This window comes from Rhineura floridana, chromosome 8 (assembly GCF_030035675.1).
Source record: "Rhineura floridana isolate rRhiFlo1 chromosome 8, rRhiFlo1.hap2, whole genome shotgun sequence".
Taxonomy (NCBI): domain Eukaryota; kingdom Metazoa; phylum Chordata; class Lepidosauria; order Squamata; family Rhineuridae; genus Rhineura; species Rhineura floridana.
The window spans coordinates 11,197,508-11,223,000 of record NC_084487.1 but is presented as its reverse complement, the minus strand read 5'-3'; the positions used below and the strand labels follow the sequence as shown (position 1 = coordinate 11,223,000).

The following is a 25,493-nucleotide window of genomic DNA, read 5'->3' as shown; positions in this document are numbered from 1 at the left end:
TTAAAAAAAACAAAAAGACAACTTGTATTGACTTTTGCCATATTAACACTGCAATTTTAGCGAGCACACCTTGGCCACATGGAGATAGTGGAGCCTGGTAGTCATGAGACCAACAATGAAGTAGGAACCCCACCCCCACCCCAAATTAAACTCTCACCTCTTCCATGAACTCAGCAGTTAACCATAGCAGGTAAACCACCATCTGTCAGCCTCAGTCCCCCTATCTGTAATATGGGGATAATACCGACCTAATGTATAGGTAAGAATTACCAAGAAAGTGTACGCAAACCAACTTTGAACACTCAAAAAGCATTACATGCATGTAAATGCTAATATTATATGCATGATCCTTCAGAAGGAGCGGGGGGGGGGAAGAGGAGAGAAGCCAATACCTTCCTGACCACATATCAGCTTTTCCACTCCAGCCTTGAGACAGACCTCGCTAGACATCTCGTCTGCAAAACCTGCCGACTCAGACTCATCCTTAGAACGGGATGTGTGCCAAACATAACAGACAGCTGCAGGGACACTCAGTAAGAAAGCATGACGCAGAAGCAAAATCTTATGCTGCTCCACAACACACACACACTTGTGCATGGCAAATCTATGGGAGCCAGATGCAAAATTCAGCACCTGAAGAATTTCAGCAAGTTTCTACCTCTTATGGTTTGCACACACACAAAATAGAACAAAACTTGAAAAATTCATGTGGCAACTTCTCCCAGGACCTTAGAAGCCACTCAGAACAACAGCCCACAATTGTAGACAGGTATTCCTCCTTTGTCAATGTTCACTTCCCTGGACGTGCAAGATGCAAGTGACAGGTGATACCGACCACTCTCAGGCAGCAGGTCGGCCATGATGCAACAGAACAGAAACCTATTTCTTTGCAACAGACATTTTCCCCTCTGCCTCCTCAGCTACAGCTTTCCCACACCTTGGCACAAGAGAACCTTATAATTCTCTGGGCTTGGTCCTACCTGCCGCCTCCCTATAGCAACAACAAGCAAACAGCCTGCAAAAGTGTTGATGTGGGAGAGAGTGTCAGCCAAATAATTCTTTTGCCAAGCTGCCTCTGCTGCTCCAAGGAGGCAAAACATTCAGGTTGGGATGATGAGCAATTGGCACCTGGTCTGCTATGATGGCACATAGAGTGCCCTGGGGAATTTCAGAGTGGAAAACAATGCCAAGCTCAGGAAAAAGTCCCTGCCTTCCCTTTTTGCATTCCCAGCATCTTTGCTGAGGTTTTGCTTGGGGACAAGGTGTACCAGCCACCCAACAAAAAATGAACACACATGATGTAGGCAAGAGTCTTGCAGACTGCAACAAAGTATTATGAGGTTACAGTATGATCAAGACGTCGAGTGTGTCGCCCCAGCACCACCACTGGAAGAGACTAAATCCAATGTCTTTGCGTCAGACCACACGTCAAGCACGGATCAACGGGGCTCTCTCTTTCCAACGGGGTAGGAGAGCTGAGTCAACAGGAGTTAGATACCTCCATGCAACAGGGAAGCAGTTTGGTGCAGCCGAGGGAGGAATGGATTTGGAGAGATCTGGGTCCAAATCTCTGTTTGGCCAACTAGCTCACTGGCCAGGCTCAAGCCAGCCATTCTTTCTCCGACTAATCTAGCTCACACAAGGGCTGCCACATTTTAGTAGGAGCAGAAGCTGCACCTGAGAGCAGGGTAGAAATATTTATTATTATTTTATTCATTTATATCCCATCTTTTTCACAGAACTGGGACTCAAGGTGGCCTACAAAAATTAAAACAAATATAGCTAAAAGGGTAAGTAAAACAAACAATACAGAAGATTATATAAATACAGAAAGATTTTATAAATGCACACTGCGCTGGGGGGGCGGGGGAGAGAAGGAATCCAGATTCATTGGACCTGTACAAAATTAAGTAAGCTTGCACAGGGCATCTTTTGTGAGCCTTGGGGGGAAGGTGCTATGCTATGCAGAGCTCTGAAACTCCATCACTGACCATCAGAAATCCCATTCACTGCTCTTCTCCCTATCCCTCCCCCTCCAATTTTAAGTTTTTACTTTGTATTACCCACATACTTTCAAACCATCTTTGCCACCTTAAGGTCTAGAAAGTTGCTTTAGAAAGCTTGAATTCCTAGGGTACTGAATTCTACACATAATGCCAATTTGTTATAAGAACTCTTAACTTTAAGTACAGGTCTCTGAGCTTCTTTTTCCCCTCCTCCTCTTTTTTCCTTGTGTGCCATGTGTTTTAGACTGTAAGCCTGAGGGCACGGATTGTCTCGCTACTCATCTTGTGAACTGCTCTTGGCAGGCTTTTTGACTAATGTGCCGGGAAAGTTGGGGGGGGGATGCTTTAAACAAAAAATTACCATGCTTGGAACAGTATAATCACAAAAGTATACACATGGTTGTAGATATACACCTGTCACATGGGCAGAAAGCTATGTGGAATAGAAGCAGAAAAAGCTTTGAAGAACTTGCAACTCATGTTGATCTTTTAATTTTTTTAGCTCCACAAAATGCATTGTTCTGGAACTTGCTAGATTGGAAACTCAGGATGTAGACGGCTTTAAATTATGGTTATTGCTTTAATAAAGAGCTGAGTCACTGCAGGCAGGCAAGTAGAGTTCACATATACACAAAACCCAAAAAGAATACATGCTGCCCTCTTATGTAACACCACAGGATGAAGCAACCTGTTCAACCAAGTCATGCAGGTTTGGCCCATGCAAACCAGCCTGGAATATTGACACAGAGAGCGTTTGCTTTTTTTTTTTTTAGCCTATCACAAGAAGCTGACTTGACGGCATTTAAACAGAAACACAGAATTTATTTAGTAAATAAGTTAAAAACCAAAATATTCCAGCACTTATTTTCTGCAGAACAAAAAGGTGAGCCATTTTTGGTAATGTTTGATAGGCAAAGCCACAGGAAGTCTAGTAAAGTTTAAGATGCCCTCTACACAAGTGCAGAGAGCAATCACTGCTGCAACACACCACCCACCTCTGAGATAAGGGAGCAGGGTTGCAAGGTCAAAAGATGTAGTTAAGAGAAAAAGCAGTGAGCAGGGGTAGTCAACACGGTGCCCTCCAGATGTTTTGGAATGCAACTCCCATCAGCCCCAACCAGCATGACCCAGTGATGCGAGTTTCCCAGAAAATGTTGAAATTGATTTTTTCCCCCAGAAAAAAAAGTCTGGAAAAGTTCCCTATGCAAATTATTTACATCACAAAAATGTTCAGTTTGCATGGAAATTTTCTGATGTCCTATAGAGCAAAGCAATTTGGCATGTTTATTTTACCTGTATTTAGTAAATAAAGCTGGTAACTTTGAAGCTGCCAAGCTTATCTTATGACACTTGCAACTGGGACCATTCATTGTTACTAATGAACTTACAAAACGGAACATTTTCTGCAGAAAAATAAAGCACTTCAGGTTTTTTTCCGTGTGTGCATTAATTTTGCAAAATTTTCTATCCTACGTAAGTTGAATGGCCAAGGGCAAGGCATGATGGGAGCTGTAGTCCAACCACATACAGAGAGCACCACATTGGCTGCCCCTGCCTCACCGCTGTCATGGCTTTCTGGGAGGTGTGTTCAGCGCAAGGCAGATACCATCCAGTCCTCAGAGATTTAAATCAGGTTTTGTAATGCTAAGTATCATATGCAGAGCAAAAGCATCACTCAAGAGGGTCCGCAAGCCAAACATCTTCCATCTCTTCTTTTGAGCAACCCGCTTGAAAGCCAATGCACACCTGGGTGATAAATATTAACCAGGAATGCAAAAACATGGGCAGGGTTTCCTTCTCAATCACTTACAGACCAACTCTTTCTCCCTCACTTTTGATGCCAGAATGCAGCAATGACCCAGAAAGATGTCCAAGTCCTCCTTGATTTTAAGAGTGCTTTCCACATCAGATGGTGCTGGAAAAAAACACAGCAGTACAACCTGCCTCTCTTCATTTCTGCACCCACTGTGAGCTCCATCTACCAGTCAAGAGGGGCAAAGCAAGGGCATAATAGTGATTTAATTAAACTCTTTCCTCCTTCCAAGGCTCAAACGATGGGATTTTAGGGCCAAGTGCATCTGCCAAAAAAATATTACTGGAAAGCCGTGGAGTGCTTGCTTCGCTGAATGCTTCATTCTCATTGCACTTGAGACTTTGATTCATGAACAGAATGCAGTTAAGTGCCCTCTCTCAAAGCACAGTAAGCCTCTAGGCTTATCCAGGTTGTTGGGTTTTTTAAGGCTTTTCAAAGCAATACATGCTAGCTTTGATCCAACAGCAAAATAGTTCTATTCACACATAAAGGCAAAGGGGTTGTTTGCCTTGCCAGAAAAAGGGAACACAGGGATGTGAGGGCTCTGGTATCAAAAAGCATGAATGCAAAAGGTGGTAGTGGGGGGGATGCACTATGAGGAAGGAATAATGTATGGGGTAAGCAAGAAATTATTCTTTTGAAAGGGCTACATGAGCACTCCAGCAACATAGTGAGTGAGTTTTTTAAAAAAGAAACATTAAAGGTTACAGAATGGCACAGGAAAATATTACACCCCTTATCTGCAAAGGCACAATCCAGCGTGGACATTTCAAAAATCACACTCCAGAAAGATAGTAAGACTCACTACCTGGGGACAGAATCTCATTTCCCCAGGAATAATATATTGGTGTTTTGAGGACTGGGAGAGAGTCCACAACAAAAGGACTTAACGTGATGGAAGATATCCGGATTGCATGCAACAAGCCAGCAATGGTTATGCATTCATTGCCTTCTAAGGTGTCTGAAAAGACCCTCAGGATCTATCCCCAAATACACTCACACGCATCCTGCTTGTACTTGAAGCAGCTGAAAACTTTGAGCAACTTAGCAAGTCTCTGGAAACAATTCTATGGAATCGCGAGAAAAGCCATTACCTGGCCAAATTGCAACATCCTCTTTACATGGGACAGAAAGCTGACACAAAATATTATGTAGAGAGAGATGGTCTATCAAAGCAGGAGTGGGCAGCACAACACCTTGAAATTCCATTAGGAGCTTTGTTTTTCAGACATACAAAGGCAGGCTGCAATCCAATACACACTTACCGGGGAGTAAGTCCCATTGAACCCAGTGGAGCTCACTTCTGAGTAGACACGTATTGGAATGCAGTCCAAGCTTTTTTTTGGACCCATCTCTCATTGGACCAGTGCACTAGTTTACCGTAACCAACTTTTGTCTGCGATACCATAATTAACTTTTTTAAATGGCTCTCTCCCACCTCCTGCAATACAAGCACAACCCATGCAAAGCTCCCATGCATATATGCGTGTAAGCGAGCCCTCGCATCTTAACTCCATTCTCCTCCCCTCCCCCCAGCCGCCCACATCTCTGCCCATTAAGCCAGCACTAGCATGGCTTTGGGAGATCCTACGTGGGAGACGTGCAGCTTGACAGAAAATGAATGGATTGCCGCTAGGAATCCTGACGAAGGCACCTCTCCACAGCCAGCCACTCTCTTGCTAGGAGGAGCCCTGAAATTGGATATTTCACACACACCACACACAAACCCAGAAGGCATCCAAGGCCAGAAAACTGCATGACGCTTCTTAAAGAAGCACCAATTCCCTTTGCTCCTCCCCCTGGGATTTCATTCTATTTGCATCAGATAACAAGAGCCCCCAGCATGCCTCTGAATACATCCTGCTCTCAGTATTTCAAAGCCTTTCTCATCTGGATACAGAATGGCTATTTTCTGCTTCTTTTTTTTTGTAAAGAGGTATCCAGCTGAGTAAAATCAATCCAGAGCTTGCTAACAGATTCTGAGGATTCTCTTTATGTTACACAGCAGACGACTGACCACAAACCACATACAAAAGGGAACTCTACCCTCACAATGATGCAGCTGAACGGTTGCTTTCTCTAAGAAAATGGGAGATCCAGAAATGCCCGGTTAAAAAAACACTGGAGTGAATGGCTCCGAATAAAGATAGACTGAAGTCTCTAGGAAGATGTTAAGACTATTTGGTTATCACAACAGGTAACAATCGGGATATCCATTCTTTTCTTTTTAATCTATTTTTACATTTGCTCTGGATCCCTATAAATCTGATGAACTTTTTGATTCGAAAGCTCGCAGAACATTTCAAAAGTTAAATGATTCAGCAAAGAACATCTTCTGTTCCTGCTCTAAATTTTCCCTTCTCAATTCTTCTGAGTACACAAAATATCCTCAAGCAATAGCCGCTTGAACACTATCCCGCTTGGGTTACATATTATGCCCACATGCACTCCAACTTCAGTAACCAGTTACAGCTGCACACCTAAATATACTTATATTATTTATAACGTTTATATCTCGCCTTTCCTCTAAGAGGTTCAAGGTGGCATACCTGGTTCTCCCTGCTCTCCATTTTATCCTCACAACAACCCTGTGTGGTAGGTTAGGCTGAGAGGCAGAGATTGGCCCAAGGTCACCTTGTGAGATACTTGGCCAACTATGGATTTGAACACTGGTCTCCCTAGTCTAAGCACTATAACCACTACATCACATCAGACAGCAGGATAGTAAAGTGTTTACTTGGTTGTAAACCCTATTGAAATGAATGGCACAATGCTTCTGACTGGGATGTTACGGCATCTGGAGGCTGATTTAACTCTTTCCTAGGACAGAATGACTATTCCACAGAAAATAACTAAGCTGCTTCTTTAAAACAGGCTTCCAAATAATTTTATATTCCCTACCACCATCCAGATACACTCACAATTTAAAAAAAAATTAAAGCAAGCATGAACCAGTTAAACTCAAGCAGTTTTAAGTTCCATGGACTTCACTGGGAAAATACATGATTACTTGGAAGTAAGTCCCTCCAGGATACATTGTGTGGAAGTATTATTGGGGTGGGGACCTTTGACCCTCCAAGAGACTGCTGGACTACAAGCCCCATCATCCCTGACCATTGGCCATGCATGCTGGGACTGCTGGGAACTAGAGTCCAACATCATCTGGAGAATCACAGATGCTTCTCACCCCTGTATTATAGGCTTCATCTCATGCTTCAAGTCTCCCGCTGAAATGGTTGGCCAGATCGCTAACCCAATTCTATATTTGGACATTCCTACGTAAGCCCAACACATACTTGTTGAAATCATCCTGCTGGAGTCTAAACAACCTGACTTTGTAATCTATGGCAAGATATCACTTACCCACAACAGTCACCTGCTACGAGGGCCAGCCATCTCTTTCTTTCCTATGATTACATTAAGCGCCTTGCAAAGGAAGAGAGAATTTAAACTGCCATCTCATGTCAGGCACAGCTGAGAGAAAACTCAGAGTTTTGGGGACAGCTAGAATGCTTTGTTCCACAAGGCAGCACTTGAGTCCCCACATTACTACACAAAGGTCTCATCTGCACTGTACATTTGTATTAATATATTTATATACTGCCTGTTAACACAAGCATTTCCAGGCAGTGTACAATGATAATACCTCAACTACAATACAAATAGGAAATACACAATATAGTTAAAATTGAAATGAATCAAGTAGTCTCACTGGTCAACGTGTACTTAAATACTACAGCAGCAGGCATGTTTACTTCTGAGTAAACACATGTGGGATCATGCTGCACAGCTTGTAGCAGTATTCTTTTGTCCCCCCCCCTAAAGTCAGCTTGAAAGAAACCAGATATCCAGTACTCAGTTTCATCTGTGAGAAAACAGTTTTGGAGACTGTATTTGAAGCATTCTTATACCACTTTAACAGCCATGGCTTCTCCCAAAGAATCCTGGGAAGTGTAGTTTGTGAAGGGTGCCGAGAGGTGTCAGGAGAACTCTATTCCCCTCACAGAGCTGAGTTCCCTGGGAAGAGGGATTGATTGTTCAACCACTCTGGGAATTGTAGCTCTAGGAGGGGAATAGGGCTCTCCTGACAATTCTCAGCACCCTTCACAAACTACATCTCCCAGGATTCTTTGGGGGAAGCCATGACTGTTAAAGTGGTATCAGAGTGCTTCATATGTACCGTGCAGATGAGGCCAAAGGGTCTTTTTAACAGGGCTGAAACTGCAAAATGTGGGCAAGAGAAGCCAAATCAAATAAATTCTCTCTCTCTCTCTCTCACACACACACCTGGGCCCTCTCAACCAGCCAATTCCCACATGCTGAACCAAGGAGGAGTCTCAAAGTGTAAGCCAGGAACACACAGTCTCCATGGCCGTAATGCGTGAGCCCACAGAGCCAACACTGAGCACAGCCACTTGGGGTCTTAGTGACATCAGTAAAGAGAGAGAAGTGGTCCTCTGAGGCCAACAGACAGCTAAGTTACTCGTTTCAACTGCCCTTGACCACAGTGGGGTCCAATGGGATTCATCCAGCAACATCATTTAGCTGAGTTTTTAAAAAAAACAAAAATCCCATCTTTGGAGTACGGCAGGAAAAACAGAAGGGAGTAGAAAAAGAGGAAGACCAATCAAGAGATGGATTGAATGGGCTGAATGTGGCCTCTCTGCGTGGTCCTCAGAACTATTCCCAAGCCACACCCCTCAATGGCCCTGCTTGGCACCTCAAGCATTTTGCCTGGCTGGAATGTGACTTGCACTCTGATAATGCTCTTCCTTGCCTGGACGGAGGATACAGAGGAGTGCGTGAGTATGCGTATCACACGAAGTAAAATTCCCATAGGCTGCTCTGCCCACCTCTCCCTCTGGCCCTGCCTGCCACTGGCATGTGGCCCTTGGGAGGTCACCTGGAAGGGAATGTGGCTCTTTTGCTGAAAAAAAAGATTCCTCACCCTGAAATCAAGGAATAGATAAGTAAAGAACTTAAGCCCTACAGATCTTTCCTCTACAATTGGATACATGTTTATTCTAAAAGAGACACATTGCGTTTTGCAAGAGCCCCAAAGATCGTGGATAAGAGGGTGCCCACCTGTCCTCTCTCTGCCCCTCCACAGGACTATCCTCCTCCCTCCAAGGTATGCAAGTGGTCCGGCCAGCAGCCGCCTCAGCCACGCATCACGCTGCCCATACTAAAAAGCTGGTTGCAAGGATGAATGAACGATGCCGGGCTTTGCCTCCCCCGCCTACAACTCAAAGGAGGCCTTTCGAAGCTGCGTCCATGACAGGAATGCTTATGACAGCCAGAGTCCCCAGGGGGGAGGTGCTTTTAAAAGACAATATATCATTAAAGCAAGGGAAGATTTGGATTGAGGAGATGCCTGGACTAACTCAGTGCCCAGGGCACAAATTCAGCTATTGCTGTCAGGAAAAAGAGATACCAGCTTGAGATTCTAAAAGGACATCCCTGCATGCATGCATGCGCTCTCTCTCTCTCTCTCTCTCTCTCTCTCTCTCTCACACACACACACACACACACACACACACACACACAGAGAGAGAGAGAGAGACAGGCTTCTCTTGAAGCAGAGATGCAGAATCAGGGGCCCTCCAGATGTTGCTGACTACAACTCCCATCATCCCTGACCACTGGCTATGCTGGCTGGGGGTTGATGACAGCTGGAATGCACAACAACATTGGGAAGGCATGGGAGTAAAAAGGTGGCAGCTCCACTGAACCCTGCTATTACAAAGCTGCCTTACACCAGTAGTCTGCAGCCTCTTCAGACCCGGGACCCACTTTTAATCTGTACATGGATCTGGGGACCTGTTTCATTTTTTTTTAACCATATATTTGTATGGCGGCGAGCGCTGCTCTTGTGGCCCCACCTTGGATTAGGATGTGGCCTAGTGGTCAGTCCCAGACCCACGAGTTGAAGATCAATGCCTTAGACCAGCTGTGAGGGAACCTTTGGTCCTCTGGATGTTGCTGAACTACAACTCCCATGAGCCCCTGCAGGCACAGCCAATGCCCAGGGATGATGGGAGTTGTAGTTCAGCAACATCCAGAGGGCCAAAGGTTCCCCGTACCTGCCTCATAGTGTAAGAACTCAGGAAGCTGCCTAGCACCGAATCGGATCCTTGCGCCCATCTAGCTCAGGATTGTCTACAGTGACTGGCGGTAGAGCCTCCAACGCCCGGAGATGCCACTGTTTGAACCGGGGACCTTCTGCACGCAAAGCAACGGCCCTGCCACTGAGCTACCACCTTTCCCCTTCAAGTCACGCAGTTCATCCACAAAGCTCAGCATTGTCCGTGCTGCCGGGGGAGATCCATTCTGCTAGAGATCCAAGGGGGTCTTCAGCAGCAAAACCACAGCTTTGCTCCTTTACGCTTGGGCAAAGGAGAATGCCCTCCCCAGTGAGGTCCCTCGTCTCCTCCATTAATGACTTTTAAGAGGAATCTGGGAGGGAAGATTGTTTTTCTCTGCAACTGTTTTGTAGAGTATTTGACTTCTAACCATTTATCGGAATGTTAATTGTTTTTAGAAACTTTGTCCTTGTTGTTGAATGGTTTTGCTTGCTGCCCTGGGCTCTTTCCGGAGGAAGGGCGGGTTATAAATTTAATAACTAAATAATAAAATAAAAATAAATGGGGGGGGGACAGGAAAGGGGGCAGCATCTGGGAGGTGCAATACGGCAAGGCACCCATCCCTCCTCATCCCTTGCAACCTCAGCTTTCCTCCCACCCGGGTGGAAAGAGGGGGGTTCATTCCCGCAGCTTCATCAATCCACTCATCGGGATACAATGAAGCATCCCCGCTTGGACCAGAAACACCCCCCTCCAAGGGGGGCTGGCCCCACGGTGACAAATGCAGAGAGGGGGGAAGCACAGCATCAGCCGCAGCTCAGCTCGCAAACGCTTTGCATGCAAAAGGATGCCTCGGGTTGAATCCCGGGCAAATGCGAGGCCGGGAGGAGCAGGTAACGCGAGCGGTGGGGAGAGCCGGCAGCCGGGCTTCGCGTGCAGCCGGGGCTGGCTGGCTTAGTGGGTGCGAACCCGCGCAAGGCAAGCGCCTTCTTCTCTCCTCGGAACGGAGCTCTGCCCGAAGCCGCCGCCGCCTCCGCCTCCGCCATGCGAGGCGTGCATCACAAGGCATCGCAGCCCCAGCGGGCGGAGGGAAGAGGAAGGCGTGGCGAGGCGAGAGCGTGTCAGGTCGGCCGCATGGCCCGCGAAGCCAGGAAAGGGCCCCCCGCTTCGCGGGGTCCTGTCGGAAGAGGCGAGGCCCGAGCGCTGCCGGCCCGCGTTCCCACGGCGGTGGCTCCAGCCCCACCCAACGCACGGAGAAGCGAGGAGAGGCAGATGCCCAGTCGCCGCCGCGCCTCTCCCCGGCGAAGGAGGACGCGGCAGACGGCGAACCTTTCCTACCCACCGAGCGAGCAACCTCTGCGATGGGAAGAAGCGGAGGAGGGCGGCGAGAGGCTTGCAACGCTGCAGGAGATGCATCGCGCGCACGAGCCCGGCGGCGGCGCCTGAAGCGCTGTTCACGATGCTCGCCGGATCCCTACCGGCACTCCCGGGAGCGCGCGCAAGACTCACGCGAGGCTGCGGAACCCGGGACTGAAGACCTTCTCCCCTCGCCTGCAAAAAAGGCTCTCTAGTCACGTCTTCAAAACGCCACAATCGGTGCTTTTTACACACCCGACAAGAGATCTATATATTCACATTGCCTACAGTGTGCTAACCCCCCCCCCCATTCAAAACATGAACCTTTTCGTATTTCCTTACATCAGAGTTTCCAATCCATCCCTCTCTGAACGATTAGGGGGCAACAGGCTCCTGGGCGCGTCCCTCCCCCCAAGAACCCCCCGTTTCTCCAAATCATGGGCGCTCTTCCTCAAGACCACCCCCACCGATGCCCCTCAAACCTCAACGCATTTGCGGCCATCATAACCCGGGCCGCGTCTGGCTCCGGGATGCGGGGCGATTGCGCCTACCTGCGCCTTTGCTCTTCTCCCCCTCCCCGCCCAAGCGAGCCCCCCTCCCTTCATACTCACATCGGTGGGGCAACGCTGGGTGATTGTCGGGCGGGAGCCAAATCTTCTGGATCCGGCTTTGCGTCAGCTCCATGGGCATTATTAAAGGCAGGGTCTCGGCGCGCCCGGGCTCCACCTTGGGGTGCGGATACGGCGTCCGGAGTGGGGCGGAGAGGGAGAGAAGAGAAGAGCGCTGGCTGGCCTGTTTTGGGCTCTGCCCTGTTCCCCTTTCCCAGGAATCTCGCGACTTCTAAAGGCTCCTACGGCGTCTAGACTCTCTAAGCAAACTTTTAAATTTTTTTTTAAACCCCAGATTTTTAAAAAAACATGTTATTTTCTCCCTTGGGTTGGAGAAAAAAGGCAATTCGCTTCGATCCCCGGGGAAGGATGGCAGCAATTCTTCGCGAGCAGGCAAGGAGTGAGGGAGGGAGATCGCTAGTCCTTAGATGCGCTTCTCCGGGATTGCATGAAATGATGCCTCTCGCACCGGGTTCATACGGCGCTGAGAGTGTAAGCCGCCAGCAGCCCCGCGCGGCTATTTCTATAGACCGGCCGGCGAAAAAAAAACGGGGAAAAAAAAGGTTTGCGTCACGGCCCGCCTCCTCCAGCGGCCAAGAGGGCGGGGCGGGGAATTTTTTGGCTCCTTCTCACGTCCTGGAGGACGAAGGGAGCGGAGGCTCCTGTCAAACCATCCCACTGCTGCCCCCTTCTGTCGCCTGGCTGAACTGAAGCCCCAAGACAAAGAGGAGACATACAGCCTTCCCAGGCAGGTGGAGAAAGGAACGATGAAAACAAACAAAAAAGTGTCTTTTAAAAGCATTAATAAATATTAGATGACCTAGCCCGGTGTTCTTCAACCTGCGGGCCTCCACGTGTGTGCTGGACTACAACTCCCATCAGCATAGCCAATGGTCAGGGATAATGGGAGTTGTAGTCCAACAAGATTGAAGTACATGGTAATAAGAACTCATCCACATCTTGCGATTTTCTAAAGTATGTATATAGGGGTGGGGAACCTTTGGTCCTACAGATGTTGCTGAACTACAACTCCCATCAGCCCTAGCATGCATGGCCAAGCGCCAGGAATGATGGGTGTTGCAGTCAGTAGTGTAGTGGCAAAATCAGAAGTCATGTTAGTGACAGCCATGCCCCCCCCTTTTTTTTCCTGCTGGGTTGAGAATGGGCTCCTTCTCCCACAACAGACATCCCTAGGATCCAATAAGCATGAAAAGGGAGAGTGTTAGCTACTGTGAAGAGTCCTCTCAGTGGCTGACTCACCTTCTATCACTCTGATTGTCCAATCCCAAGCTATGGTCTGAAGGCACATGAGCCCAGCACCCTGCTGAAGCTAAGCAGGGTCAGGTCCGGTCAGTGCCCGGATGGGAGACTCCCCGAAACCCTATGTAAGCTGCCTTGGGATTCTATGATGAATAAATGTAATAAATAAATAAATAAATAATCAGGAAAGAACAAGGAAGCATGCTAGAAGAGCACGATCCGCTAAGGCCATTCAATTCAGCATTTAAAATTACCTAACTGCACCACTGGGCTGCACACTGAAATGAATGCGACTGTCCATAGCAATCCTGGGCATCTTTACTCAGAAGAAAATCCCAGTGAGACTAATGGGGTTGACTACTGAGTGAACATGCACTGGATTGCAGCTGAACAGCACAGTGGTGTTGTGGTTAAGAGTGTTGGATAGGACCTGGGAGACCAGGGTTCAAATCCCCACTTAACCGTGAAGGTCTCTGGGTAACCTTGGGCTAGTCATCATCTCTTAGCCTAACAACCTACCTCACAAGGTTATTGTTATGATTAAATGAGATGCGGGAGAACCCAATATGCCACCTTGAGATCCTTGGAGGAATGGTGGGATATAAATGAGGCAAAAGTAATACAAACTGATGCTGGCATATTTGGTGGGTGGGACTGGTTCTCTGCTGTATTTTTGGAGAGCCAGTGTGGCGTAGTGATTAAGGGTGTCAAACTGGGACTCAGGAGAGCAGGGTTCAAATCCCTGCTTGGCCATGAAGCTCACTGGGTGATCATTTGAAAAATAGAAGGGGGAAAACCTTTGGTGATTCATATTAACACAAAAGTGCTTGGTGAAAATCTGTTTTAAATTACTATTCTTGATTTGCCAACCAGAGCGCACTTATTTAAGAAACTGAGAACCTGGTCCCAGATTCATAGTCACCAGAGCTGAATCTACACCCCTTCCTAATGGGAAAACCTGTTAAAACAACAAAATCATTGCTCTGAAATAAGGAGCGGGGTTCAGATGGCTCCAGTTACTATCTTTAGCCATCCCATAAATGTATCAAGTTCCTAGTTTGCCTGGAACAAGGTAAGAATTTTAGTATAGTCTAAGCATCTCCTTATATATAAATGAAATACTGACTATGGCTGTGATCTTAAAGATGCTTCCTAAAGAGTAAGCCCCACTGAATTCACTGGGTTTCTGAATAAATGTACTTAGGATTGCACCACATACACACCTCTTATATTCCCAGGCAAGCAGGGTAGTGGAGGTGTTAAGCAGAAGTCAAGTAGCATGAGAAGCCATTATAAGGACCTGAAATTTTAAAAATATAGAGCTGAATTATACTGCCGCAATACTGGATAAATAAATGCTTGCATAGGTTCCTGGGCAGCATAGTTATTACACAGAGCTGTATATATCTCCTAGCTATACAGCTTTTAAATTTGGGGTTCAGATGCATCCTTTATTCCAATTTTTAAAAAACTCTTTTTAAGATTAATAGGATGTAAAAACTCATAAAGTTGTATTGATCCTACACATTTATTCAGAATTCAATCCCAAGCAAGCATGCACAGTATTATAGCCTGGCAGTTTCACCTACTGCAGTATCCAGATGAGGAGTGGGGAATATCTGTAGCCCTCCAGATGCTGGACTCCCAACCCCCATGAACTCAAGCCAGCATGGCCAATGGTGAGCGATAATGGGAGTTGTAAGCCAATAATAGCTGGAGGGCCAGAGGTTCCCCACCCCTCATCTAAGCCCACTCATATCTGTGCCCAAGTCTGCATAGGATTGGGCTTCTGGACGTCCACATTTACCTGGAAGTAAGCCCCATATCCCCTCCCCACTGATTTTGGTGGAAATCTCCTTCCTAAGTTAATATGTTTAGGATTGCAGCTCAAGGCTTCTGGGAAAGGGCCACAGCTCAGTGGTAGAGCATCTGTGTAAAAATGTTTGTTTTTTTAATTTAAATTTTTAAGCTTTTAAAAAAACTGTTTTAAATATGTGTTTCATTGTATTTTATGCTGGTTGTTGTGAACCGCCCAGGGAGCTTCGGCTATGGGCGGTATATAAATTTAATAAAATGAAATGAAATGAAATCTGCCTTGCATGCAGAAGGTCCCCTGTTCAACCCCCGGCATCTCCAGATTGAGCAAGGAGAGAATCCTGTGTGAAATCATGGAGAGCCACTGTCAGTCAGTATAGAGACTACTGAGCTAAAGCAGCTTCCTGTGTTGACATCAGTAGGAACATGGGCATCTGCCTTACAGCAGGTCAGAGTAATTACCCATTTCACACAATATTTATTGTCTGTTATGACTGGCAGCAGCTCTCAGACAGAAGCCCCTTTCCCATCGCTTATTACCTGGTCTTTGCATACAAAGAAGGTTACTACTCAGCTACTCTTCCTCCCAATTCTGGATGTAGACTGGAACTAGGCATTACAGGAGATGTGCGGTTGTGCCATCTAATTCTTATCCTCTCCCAGTAGTAACATAGGGATTCAGTGCATTGAACTTAGGGAGAAATCCTGCTTCAAAAAAAACCAAGGCTTTGAATTAGATTTCTGCATTGAGCAGGGGGTTGGACCTGCTGCCCTTATAGGCCCCTTCCAACTCTACTATTCTATGATTCTATAAGGGTGATGGGGCACATCTATAGCCCTCCATATGTTGCTGGATTCCAACTCTCAGCAGCCTCAGCAACAGGACCCAATGGTCACAGATTATGGAAGTTGTAGTCTAGTGAACAAAGCCTCAAGTCTTTTTGTGCCCGCACCATAAGTGCAGCCTTGCTGGATCACGTCAGGGGCCCATCGAGTCCAGCATCCTGTTCTCACAGTGGCCACCAGATGCCTTCAGGAAGCCCACAGGCAGGACCTGAGTGCAAGAGCAAATTTCCCCTCCTTTGGTTTCCCGCAACAGCCAGGGTGGTATAGTGCTTAAAATGTTGGACTACAACCTGGGAGACCGGGGTTCAAATCCCCACACAGCCATGAAGCTCACTGGGTGACCTTGGGTCAGTCACTGCCTCTCAGCCTCAGAGGAAGGAAATGGTAAACCCCCTCTGAATTCTGCTTAGCATGAAAGCCCTCTTCGTAGGGTCACCGTAAGTCGGAATCGACTTGAAGGCAGCTCATTCATTCATTCATTTGGTTTCCAGCAACTGGTAATTCAGAAGCATACTTCCTCTCACCATGGAGGCAGAGCGTAGCCATCTCTAGCTAATGGCCTTTGATAGCCGTATCTTCCATGTATTTGTCTAATCCCCTTTTAAAGCCATCCCAGCTGGTGGCCATCACTGCATCCTGTGGGAGCCCCCTTTTTTCTCCTTTAAAAAAAAATCAAACTTTTTTTTTTTACTTTGCTTATAATGCAGCTGGTGAGACTATGCATATATATATTCGGGGCCAATTCTAGTGCTGCTAGTGTTAAGTTGGTTAAGTTGGAAATGTAGATTGTGATGGTTATTGTTATTTAACTCTTGTAAATTGTGTTTTGCAGACTATATTGCTTTATTGTTTTATTGATGTGTTCTTACATAGTTTTTTGATATTTGTATTTTTTTTGTAAGCTGCCTTGGGCGGAAAGGCGGGGTATAAATAAACAAATTATTATTATTATTATTATTATTATTATTAATATAATAATAAATAATAATAATAATAATAATAATAATAATAGGATTTACAGATTTTGTATCATGGGACTCTACCCAGAGTTGCATACACAGGTAGCTGCCTTATACAGAGTCAGAGCATTGGTCCATCTAACTCAATATTGTCTACACTGACTGGCAGTGGCTCTCCAGGGTTTCAGACAGGGAGGTTTCCCCAGCCTTACCTGGAGATGTCAGGGATTGAACCCACGGCCTTCTGCATGGAATGCAGGTGCTCTACCACTGAACTACGGCCCTTCCCCACTATGACAGCACTATACTAGCAATGCCCGGGGCAGGGAACAAAACTGGGGCACAGAGTTTCTCTTATTTTGTTTTCTGGTGGTCAAAACAGAACCATTCTTTTTTCTTTTGTAAACTGCAAAGATAATGATACACATTTTAAGTCAAAAAGATCAGCAAAACAATTTGGGGGGCAATGTGTAAAACAACACTGCAAGATTTAGGAAAGAAAGTGCATAGCAAAATGGGTGAAGGGACCCCTTCAGTGTGCAGAAACAGGGCCTGTGGGTGCCACTAATAATGCCGTCCTTCAGGCATTCTGACAATCAGGTGCTGTGGAGCTTTTTAGGCAAGAGGAACTGTAGGCATTCCAAGAATGCAAGACAAACTGCTTAACAGGATGCCATTCTAGCTGGGATTGTTTACCGTTTGGGGTGCAGCTACCTCCTCAAAATGGACTGGACTGCCTTCAAGTCAATCCCGACTTATGGCGACCCTACGAATAGGGTTTTCATGGTAAATGGGTTTTCATTCAGAGGGGGTTGACCATTGCCTCCCTCTGAGGCTGAGAGGCAGTGACTGGCCCAAGGTCGCCCAGTGAGCTTCATGGCTATGTGGGGATTCGAACCCTGGTCTCCCAGGTCATAGTCCAACACCTTAACCACTACACCACACTGGCCCTCTCAATAGACTTAAAAGCCCATTAATTTCAACATGTCTACTCTGAGTTTGACTTCATTGTCACCCTCTGTTTAGAGCTAGGCATCTGTACTCCAAATTACAAACTGGTTTATGTACTCGACTTCTTATTGTTTTAACCTGCCCTGGGACCTTGTGGTGAATGATGGGTAAGAAATCTAATACAATAAATACATCAACAGACTATATATATGGGGAGTTATTGTTGTTGTTATGTGCCTCCAAGTCGACTACGACTTATGGCGACCGTATGAATCAGTGACCTCCAATAGTATCTGTCACAAACCACCCTGTTCAGATCTTGTAAGTTCAGGTCTGTGGCTTCCTTTATGGAATCAATCCATCTCTTGTTTGGCCTTCCTCTTTTTCTACTTCCTTCTGTTTTTCCCAGCATTATTATCTTTTCTAATGAATCATGTCTTCTCATTATGTGTTCAAAGTATGGTAACCTCAGTTTCATCATTTTAGCTTCTAGTGATAGTTCTGGTTTAATTTGTTCTAACACCCAATTATTTGTCTTTTTTACAGTCCATGGTATCCGCAAAGCTCTTCTCCAGCACCACATTTCACATGAGTTGATTTTTCTCTTATCCGCTTCTTTCACTATCCAGCTTTCACATCCATACATGGAGATTGGGAATACGATGATCTGAATGATCCTGACTTTTAGTGTTCAGTGATACATCTTTACATTTGAGGACCTTTTCTAGTTCTCTCACAGCTGCCCTCCCAGATGGATTAAAAGTGACTGCTTTTTCTGAGCAATTTCCCCAATTGTGCTTTGAGAAGGAAGGAGATGTGTTAAGCTAGGCTCTGGCTTACTCCAGCCAGCAGGGACTGGCAGGGCGAAGAAGGGCATCGTAACTGGAGCTGCAGCGGAGTGGTGGCTGGTGCCTATTGGGAACTGTGCATAAAGTGGGGCTCTGGGTTTCTGATTTTCAGAGAGCATTCCTCACTGATGTCCCTTTAAACTCTCAGCATTTCCATAGGAAGCTGCCTTATACTGAACCAGACCATTGGTCCATCTAGCTCAGTATCGTCTACACTGGCTGGCAGCGGCCCTCCAGGCTTTCAGCCAGGGAGTGTCTCTGAGCCCTACTGGAAATGGACTGGATCTAGGAGGTTTTGCATGCAAATCAGAAGCTGGAACATAGAAAGGTGCCTCGTACTGAATTAGATCTTTGGTCCATTGAGCTCAGAATTGTCTACTCTGATCGGCAGTGGCTCTCAAGGTTTTCACCTGTACAGGAAGCTGCTTATACAAACTATGGGGTCCATCTAGATCAATATTGTCTGCACTGGCTGGTAGCAACACTCCAGGGCTTCAGATGGGGCTGTTCCCTGCCCTACCTGGAGAATTGGACCTGGAACCTTCTGCCTGCAAAGCTGATACTCTACCACTGAGCTACAACCCTCCCAGCGCACTCTGAGACATGGTTATGGAGGTCTGCAGGTAAGAGGAACAGACAGAGTAAAACAAAGATGAAAAACAACTCTGGACATGTCTAAAAGTGGCTCTTTGGATCTCACCTAATACTAGACATTATTCTTTGCAATTATGGTCTTCCTGAGACAGGCTCAGTTGTACCCAAGTCAGTCGCATTGTGTAATTGCCTATGAGATCTCCCGCAGCGTCTTGGATGGCGCAACCAGTACCGTGAAGCAGAGTGAGGTGGCCTGTGCCAGCAGGTGGAACACAGGGCATCATCACAGCAAAGTCTCCTTGATTTGGTTCGTTGCTATAGGACTGATTGGTTTTAAATATTGGCAGCACCATCGGTGTTGCGTGGCACTTTTGCAAAATACCAGCAGACTGTTCCCTGCCCCAAGGAGACTGAATTCTAGAATTTGCTACAAAGGAGGCAAGAGGAAGGGGGCAAGCATCAGCACCTGGCATCCTTGGGCAGTAGTCGGGGGCCCAGTGGCAGCACCATGGAAGGAACCACCACCACCACGCTTTACCTTTCTTCCAAGCTGTACTCTCAAGAGCACCAGGCAGCTGGATCTATCTGCCATTTTAATTTTCCACCATGTCCTCAGTGTAATTCCAGCTAATTATAGTGGGATACAGAGACTAAAAAGGACTCTGGCAGGCACTTGAAAGAACAAAGTTGTTCTGAAGAGCCACCATGATGGAGGTATTTGGATTTTCTCCTCTGGCATAGAAATGCCTAATGGTGGGTGTCTCTGATTAGAGAAGATGGTTCAGGAAGAGAGGTGTACAAATATGTATTAACTGATTATTGCATTTATACCCCACCTTTCCTCCAAGGAGCTCAAGATGGCATACATTACTATCCCCACCCCTCCATATTCCTCACAACAACCCTGTGACGTAGGTTAGGCTGAGAGTTGGTAACTGGCCCAAGGTCAATGGCCAAGCAAGGATTTGAACCCTAGTCTACCAGGCCCCAGTCTGGCACACTGACCACACTGACTTTGGGATTGCTCCTTACTTAATTGATGTCCCCACAAATAGCACTATTCCGACTGCTTGAGCTGCCAGAACCATCAACTAGATCAACTTTAACCTTTGTTTTAAAACAATCTTCATCAGGATATAGACATGCTAAAATAGTACGTTTTCATACCCTAACTTCCTGGTTATAAGCTTTGCCCAACAGGATTACAAAATAAACAAAAGCTTTGGTGTTTTCTTTTTTTTAAGATTCCAACTTCCTGGGGTAGGGGTCTACCTTGGGCTGTTCCTCCATAAAATGTCATGAGTGTTGGTGATGGCATATAAATAATACATTATTTCAGTTAAGAAAGCAGGTAATCATTGTCAGTGTTTTTGCATTTCTCTCAGATGTCCATTTAAAAAAAAGGTCTATATGCTTCACTTTCCATACACAATGCCCAAAACAGCATGCAATGAAATGGAAAAATCATAGAATAATTTTTAAAAAGTGGCTCTAGAGCTGCCTTTCACAACCAGGTGCTCTCCAGATGTTTTAGACTACAACTCCCATCAACGCCAGCCAGCACAGCACAGCACAACGATGGGAGTTGTAGTCCAAAACGTCTCAAGGGCACCAGGTTGGGAAAAGCTGCTCTAGATCATTAAAATGTTGGAGGAAAGTCCGTGATCTGCCTTTTAATTTAATTTAATTTAATTCTCCCCCTTCACATTCTTCTAAACGTTCTATAGACACCTCCCCCCTTGAATTGCATTCCCCTGCTAGAGATTTTTTGCACTCCCTGTAAACACAGTGGAACTCATCAGATTTACCCAGAGAAGGGAGAGGCTAGAGAGAAAGCAAAAGGAGTCAGCTGACTGGCTCTGTGGCTATGGCACGTTCCTCACGTCCCACAGGATTCTGCTGGGGAAGACCAGCCGGCCTGTCAGTCACTCATCGCGGGATGCAGTAATCGCTGCTAATCCAGGAGCATCTTGGAGGGACCACTTTTCCTCGCGCCTTTCTTGGTCCGTAGCACCGAGCAGGCATGTGTAGCTCTCATGCTCAGAGTGCCCTTTCTCCAGTTCTTCCCTCTAGGGATTTACTGGCAGTCTAGAGTGGTGGGGGCGCCTAGGCGAGATGGCCGGAGCTCTGCTATTTGCCCTCAATGCAGCTCAGAATATTGAGCTATGTTAAGTGGAGATCCTTCATCCCAGACTGCATGGGTGTTAGAATGATTTTGATATATGGAATTGTTTTTGAAACGTTTGTATTGCTTTTGCATACGGAGCTGCTTTGAATTGTTTTATATATGGAATGGTTTTTGATTGTTTTTACACTTTTCTTGTTTTGTGGTTGCGATTGCAGATCTCAGGGCAACCCGCCCCGAGATTGCGCAACAAAAATAAATGCATACAAATAAACAAATAAGCCACCGCGTATTTTGCCTTTGCACCAGCACTTACTTCTGCTTAAGCAAAACAGATGATCACCCAGTAAAAGTTCAAAAGACAGTTTATAGAACAGAGAGCACAAGGGGGTGGGTGGGAACCTGCCCTACAGAGGGAGTGGCAACTCACTGAAATAATGACAACTTCAGCCCCAAACACATTTACCTGCCTCTCTAGCTTCCCTGTATCACTAGCCAGCCACCAAAGATCTGAACACCCAGGAAGTTTCCAGATTATCTGTTTATTGGGCATTCATCCTGACTTCTTTGCAAGGTATCTAGACCACAGTCAGCTGTTTACTGAGCATTCATTCCATCTTGTTGGCAAAGGAGGTTGGGCGATAGCCTACACTGTCCAGCATACTTTCCCATCACTTTCATTCTTGCAAAAAATCCAATCTTTTGGGAAAGTGGGTTTCTTGCACAAGACCTCCCAAGCAACTTTTAATTGTGCAGCTTGCATTTGCCAGTATGTAATTGCAATCACACCCCAAAACAATGACAGTCTGGAAATGCCCCCAGTTCACATGGAATGAGTACATGCAGATTGACAGATCCCAGTGCACCAATTTGCCATTGTACTTGGCAAGGATAGATCATGCCTGCAAATGGTGCTTTAAATGCATGAAATGGATTACAAATGCAGTTTAAACTCAACAAAATGTTCAGTAGTTGAACAAATAAGGGAGGGGGTTGGTGATACTTTTTGCCTGGGTCATTTGGCCCATAGTTGGCCCTGCCACTTAAACACTAAAAATTAATGCTGATTAATATATTATCAAAGCAGGTCGGGTCCAGACTTTGAGGCTTCACCAAGCTGTTTCCTCACCCTGAGAGTTCATCTATCTGGCCTGTGCACACACAATCAGCATCCCTGGCACCGTGGCCTGCCAGAGCTTGGCAACTCTCTACCCTCCACTTTCCCCCCATTTTGCACTTTCATGCAGGCAGCAAAAGCTCTAGTGCGGTTTTAACTCAGATTCCAGTATTGAGCAGGGGGTTGGACCTGATGACCTTATATGCCCTTACCAAGTCTACTATTCTATAATTCTGTGCCAAACAGCTTTTGGATTGGGCTCACCTTGGCAGATTAAAAATCATGGAATTTTGTGCATCATATACCTTATATCCTGCCCCCACAGAGCTCAGAAGGGTTTCCCTACCTTTTATGCACAACAACCATGCAAGGTAGGCTTCGCTAAGAGACGCTTGGCATCACCTTTTAGGCAAAGCACAACACTCTTATCCCTTATACCACAAATCTCTTCTTCATGCTATAAAGTGTGTTTTGGTGAGAACGGTTCCCCCTTTTTTCTCTATACAAAATAAGACCTTGTAAACCCAGTGTAAGTTGTTAAAGTATAATAGGAATCAAACAAACTATTAATATATTCCTTGGCACAGATCATTTCCGATCGGATTAATGGCTGATTAAAGGATGGGATGATGACCTATCTGTGGATCTACTCATTAATTCCCAGGAAATGCACCACATCTTAATTTTTACTTTCTTAATCCAATGGCCAGATAACCATAGATGACCCTTTCTATGTGATAGCCCCCATCCTGCTCTGCTTCAGTGAAATAGCTGTTTCAATAACTATAACACAAGCATCAGAACTGAATATTGGCTATGAACGGCCTCAGGTCTCTCGCACTCCTAAAGAACTCTGCCCATCTTGCCTCTGATGCCTTGAAGCTTATTTCCAGAACACCTACACCAGTGGTTCCCAAATGGCGGTATACAGGGGTGTAGTCGTCCAGGGACTCTGGGGGTCTTAGACACCTTAGTTTTTGGGGAGCAGGGTCCCTAAGTTTCCAGCATCCTATGAGCCCATTATCACGAAAGGGGAGTGTGTTAGCAACTGAAAAGAGTTTTCTAACATGCTTCATTATCCTTTCCTGCTGATTGGAGCCAATCAGAGTGAAAGGAAGTGTCAGCCACCAAGAAGACTCTTCTTAGCAGCTAACACTCTTCCCTTTCATGCAGATTGGCTTCTAGGAATGTCTGTTGTTGTGGGAAAGGCATTAACAAGGATCCAATTCTCAACCCAGCAGCAAAAAAGGGGGGGATGGGAGGGGGCATGGCTGTAACTATCATGAAGGGACCCTGCACTTCTGAATTTGCCACTGACGGTATGTAGACCACCAGTGGTCCATGAGCTTCATTCAGGTGGTCTGCAGCATGCCGGAATATTGCAAACACATTGCAAAATATTCATGTTGATTCTCAATTGTAATTTTATTGCTTCTTTTATTTCTTACATTGTGCTTTATTGCACTGCAATTTGAATTTTATGGCATTCAAATTGTAACCCACACAAAAAATACAATAGGTAAGCTATAAAAGAAGCAATTAAAATTCAATTTAAAAACGTACAGCATCAAGCACAGTGCATTACAGGCAGAAACATCATTAAATGGTCTGCTAAAACCACTGGCAGTTTTCAAGTGGTCGGGGGAGGGGGAAGAGTTTGGGAACCACTGACCTAACCAATTCCACCTCTCTTCCTTCTTTACTGAGAGAACGTGGTGCAGTGGTTAAGATGTTGGACTACGACCTGGGAGACCAGGGTTCGAATCCCCGCACAGCCATGAAGCTCACTGGGTGACCTGGGGCCAGTCAGTCAGTGCCTCTCAGCCTCAGAGGAAGGCAATGGTAAAACCACCTCTGAATACCGCTTACCATGAAAACCCTATTCATAGGGTCGCCATAAGTCGAGATCGACTCGAAGGCACAGTCCATTTCCATTTTCCCTCTTTGCTAGCGGGAATGTTGATCTGAGATGTTGAACTGAGATCGGAGAGATCCAGGCTCAAGTATTTGCTTGGACACAAAGCCTACTGGGTGACTTTAGTCCAGTCACTATTTTGCACCCAGCTTCCCTCACAGGGTTGTTGTGAAGGGAACAGCAGGAATAAAATGGCACACTGAGTTCCTTGGCAGAAGAGTGGGATACAGTTAAGCGTGCATGCATGCATGAGAGAGAGATAGAGAGAGCGCCCTTGATCCAGCAATGCTACTTGTGTCTGGAATCTGCCTGCCTACTTGCCCCTGGATCCTTGACAGTGTCCAAACGAAAGGCATGTGATCTTGAGCTCTGTAATGAATGCTACTGCTGGTTTTGTTTTGTTTCAATGCTAAATTAAAATTAAAATTGTAACTTGAGGCGTTAAATTAAACAAGTCAAATCTGATACTATGGCCAACTCTATATAGGAAACGGACCTTTAGCGTGGCGGCACCTACCCTGTGGAATTCCCTCCCTTTAAATATTAGGCAGGCGTCATCTCTGCTATCTTTTCGATGCCTTTTGAGACTTTCGTCTTTCAACAAGCCTTTTAAGTTGAGACCTATCCCAGTCTGCATCTGTGTCAGAATTGTTTAATATGTTTTTAATAATGTTTTGAACCCTTTTTAAAGGTTGTTTTTTAATTGTTTTTAATGCTGTTTTGTATTAATGTATTTTAAGATCTGTTTTTATGAAGTTTTAAAGTTTTTTGGTGCTTTGTTTGCCGCCCTGGGCTCCTGCTGGGAGGAAGGGCGGGATACAAATTAAATAAATATATATATAAATAACTAAACTCCCAATTTTGTATGACATTTCATATTACCTCTAGAAGTAGTCATGGTGTAAGCCCTTCCCTCCTGGGGCAAATAGCACCTGGGGTGGGAGGCACTTTCTGCTGGGTCTACAGTGTGTGGGTGTGGGGGAAGGAAGGTTTTAAAAAACCCTCAGTGCAGTTCCAATCCTGTTTGGCACCCCAGACTCATCCACATCGTGCATCTAAAGCAGCGGTTCCCAAACTGCACTCCGTGGACTACCAGCGGCCAGCAAGCTTCATTCAGGTGCTCTGCAGTATATCTGCATTACACATTCATATTGATTCTTAACTGAATTTTTACTGCTTCTTTTATTGCTTATACTG

At 45.8% G+C, this 25,493-nt stretch overlaps 1 protein-coding gene across 9 annotated transcripts in view; it reads right to left on the bottom strand.

The window, feature by feature from the left end:
• PFKFB3 (6-phosphofructo-2-kinase/fructose-2,6-biphosphatase 3) overlaps window positions 1–25,493 on the bottom strand; it is a 90,621-nt gene that overhangs the window by 28,624 nt on the left and 36,504 nt on the right. For 3 of the 9 annotated variants that reach the window (XM_061638272.1, XM_061638273.1, XM_061638274.1), the window contains exon 1: window positions 11,870–12,393. The exons of 2 other annotated variants lie outside the window; for them this stretch is intronic. In XM_061638272.1, the coding sequence (XP_061494256.1) occupies window positions 11,870–11,948 (79 nt within the window). In that variant the 5' untranslated portion in view covers window positions 11,949–12,393. Of the gene's footprint in view, window positions 1–11,244; window positions 11,349–11,869; window positions 12,394–25,493 lie in introns of those variants that run through there. 4 more of the 9 variants (XM_061638277.1, XM_061638276.1, XM_061638281.1 and 1 more) reach the window with 2 other exon arrangements.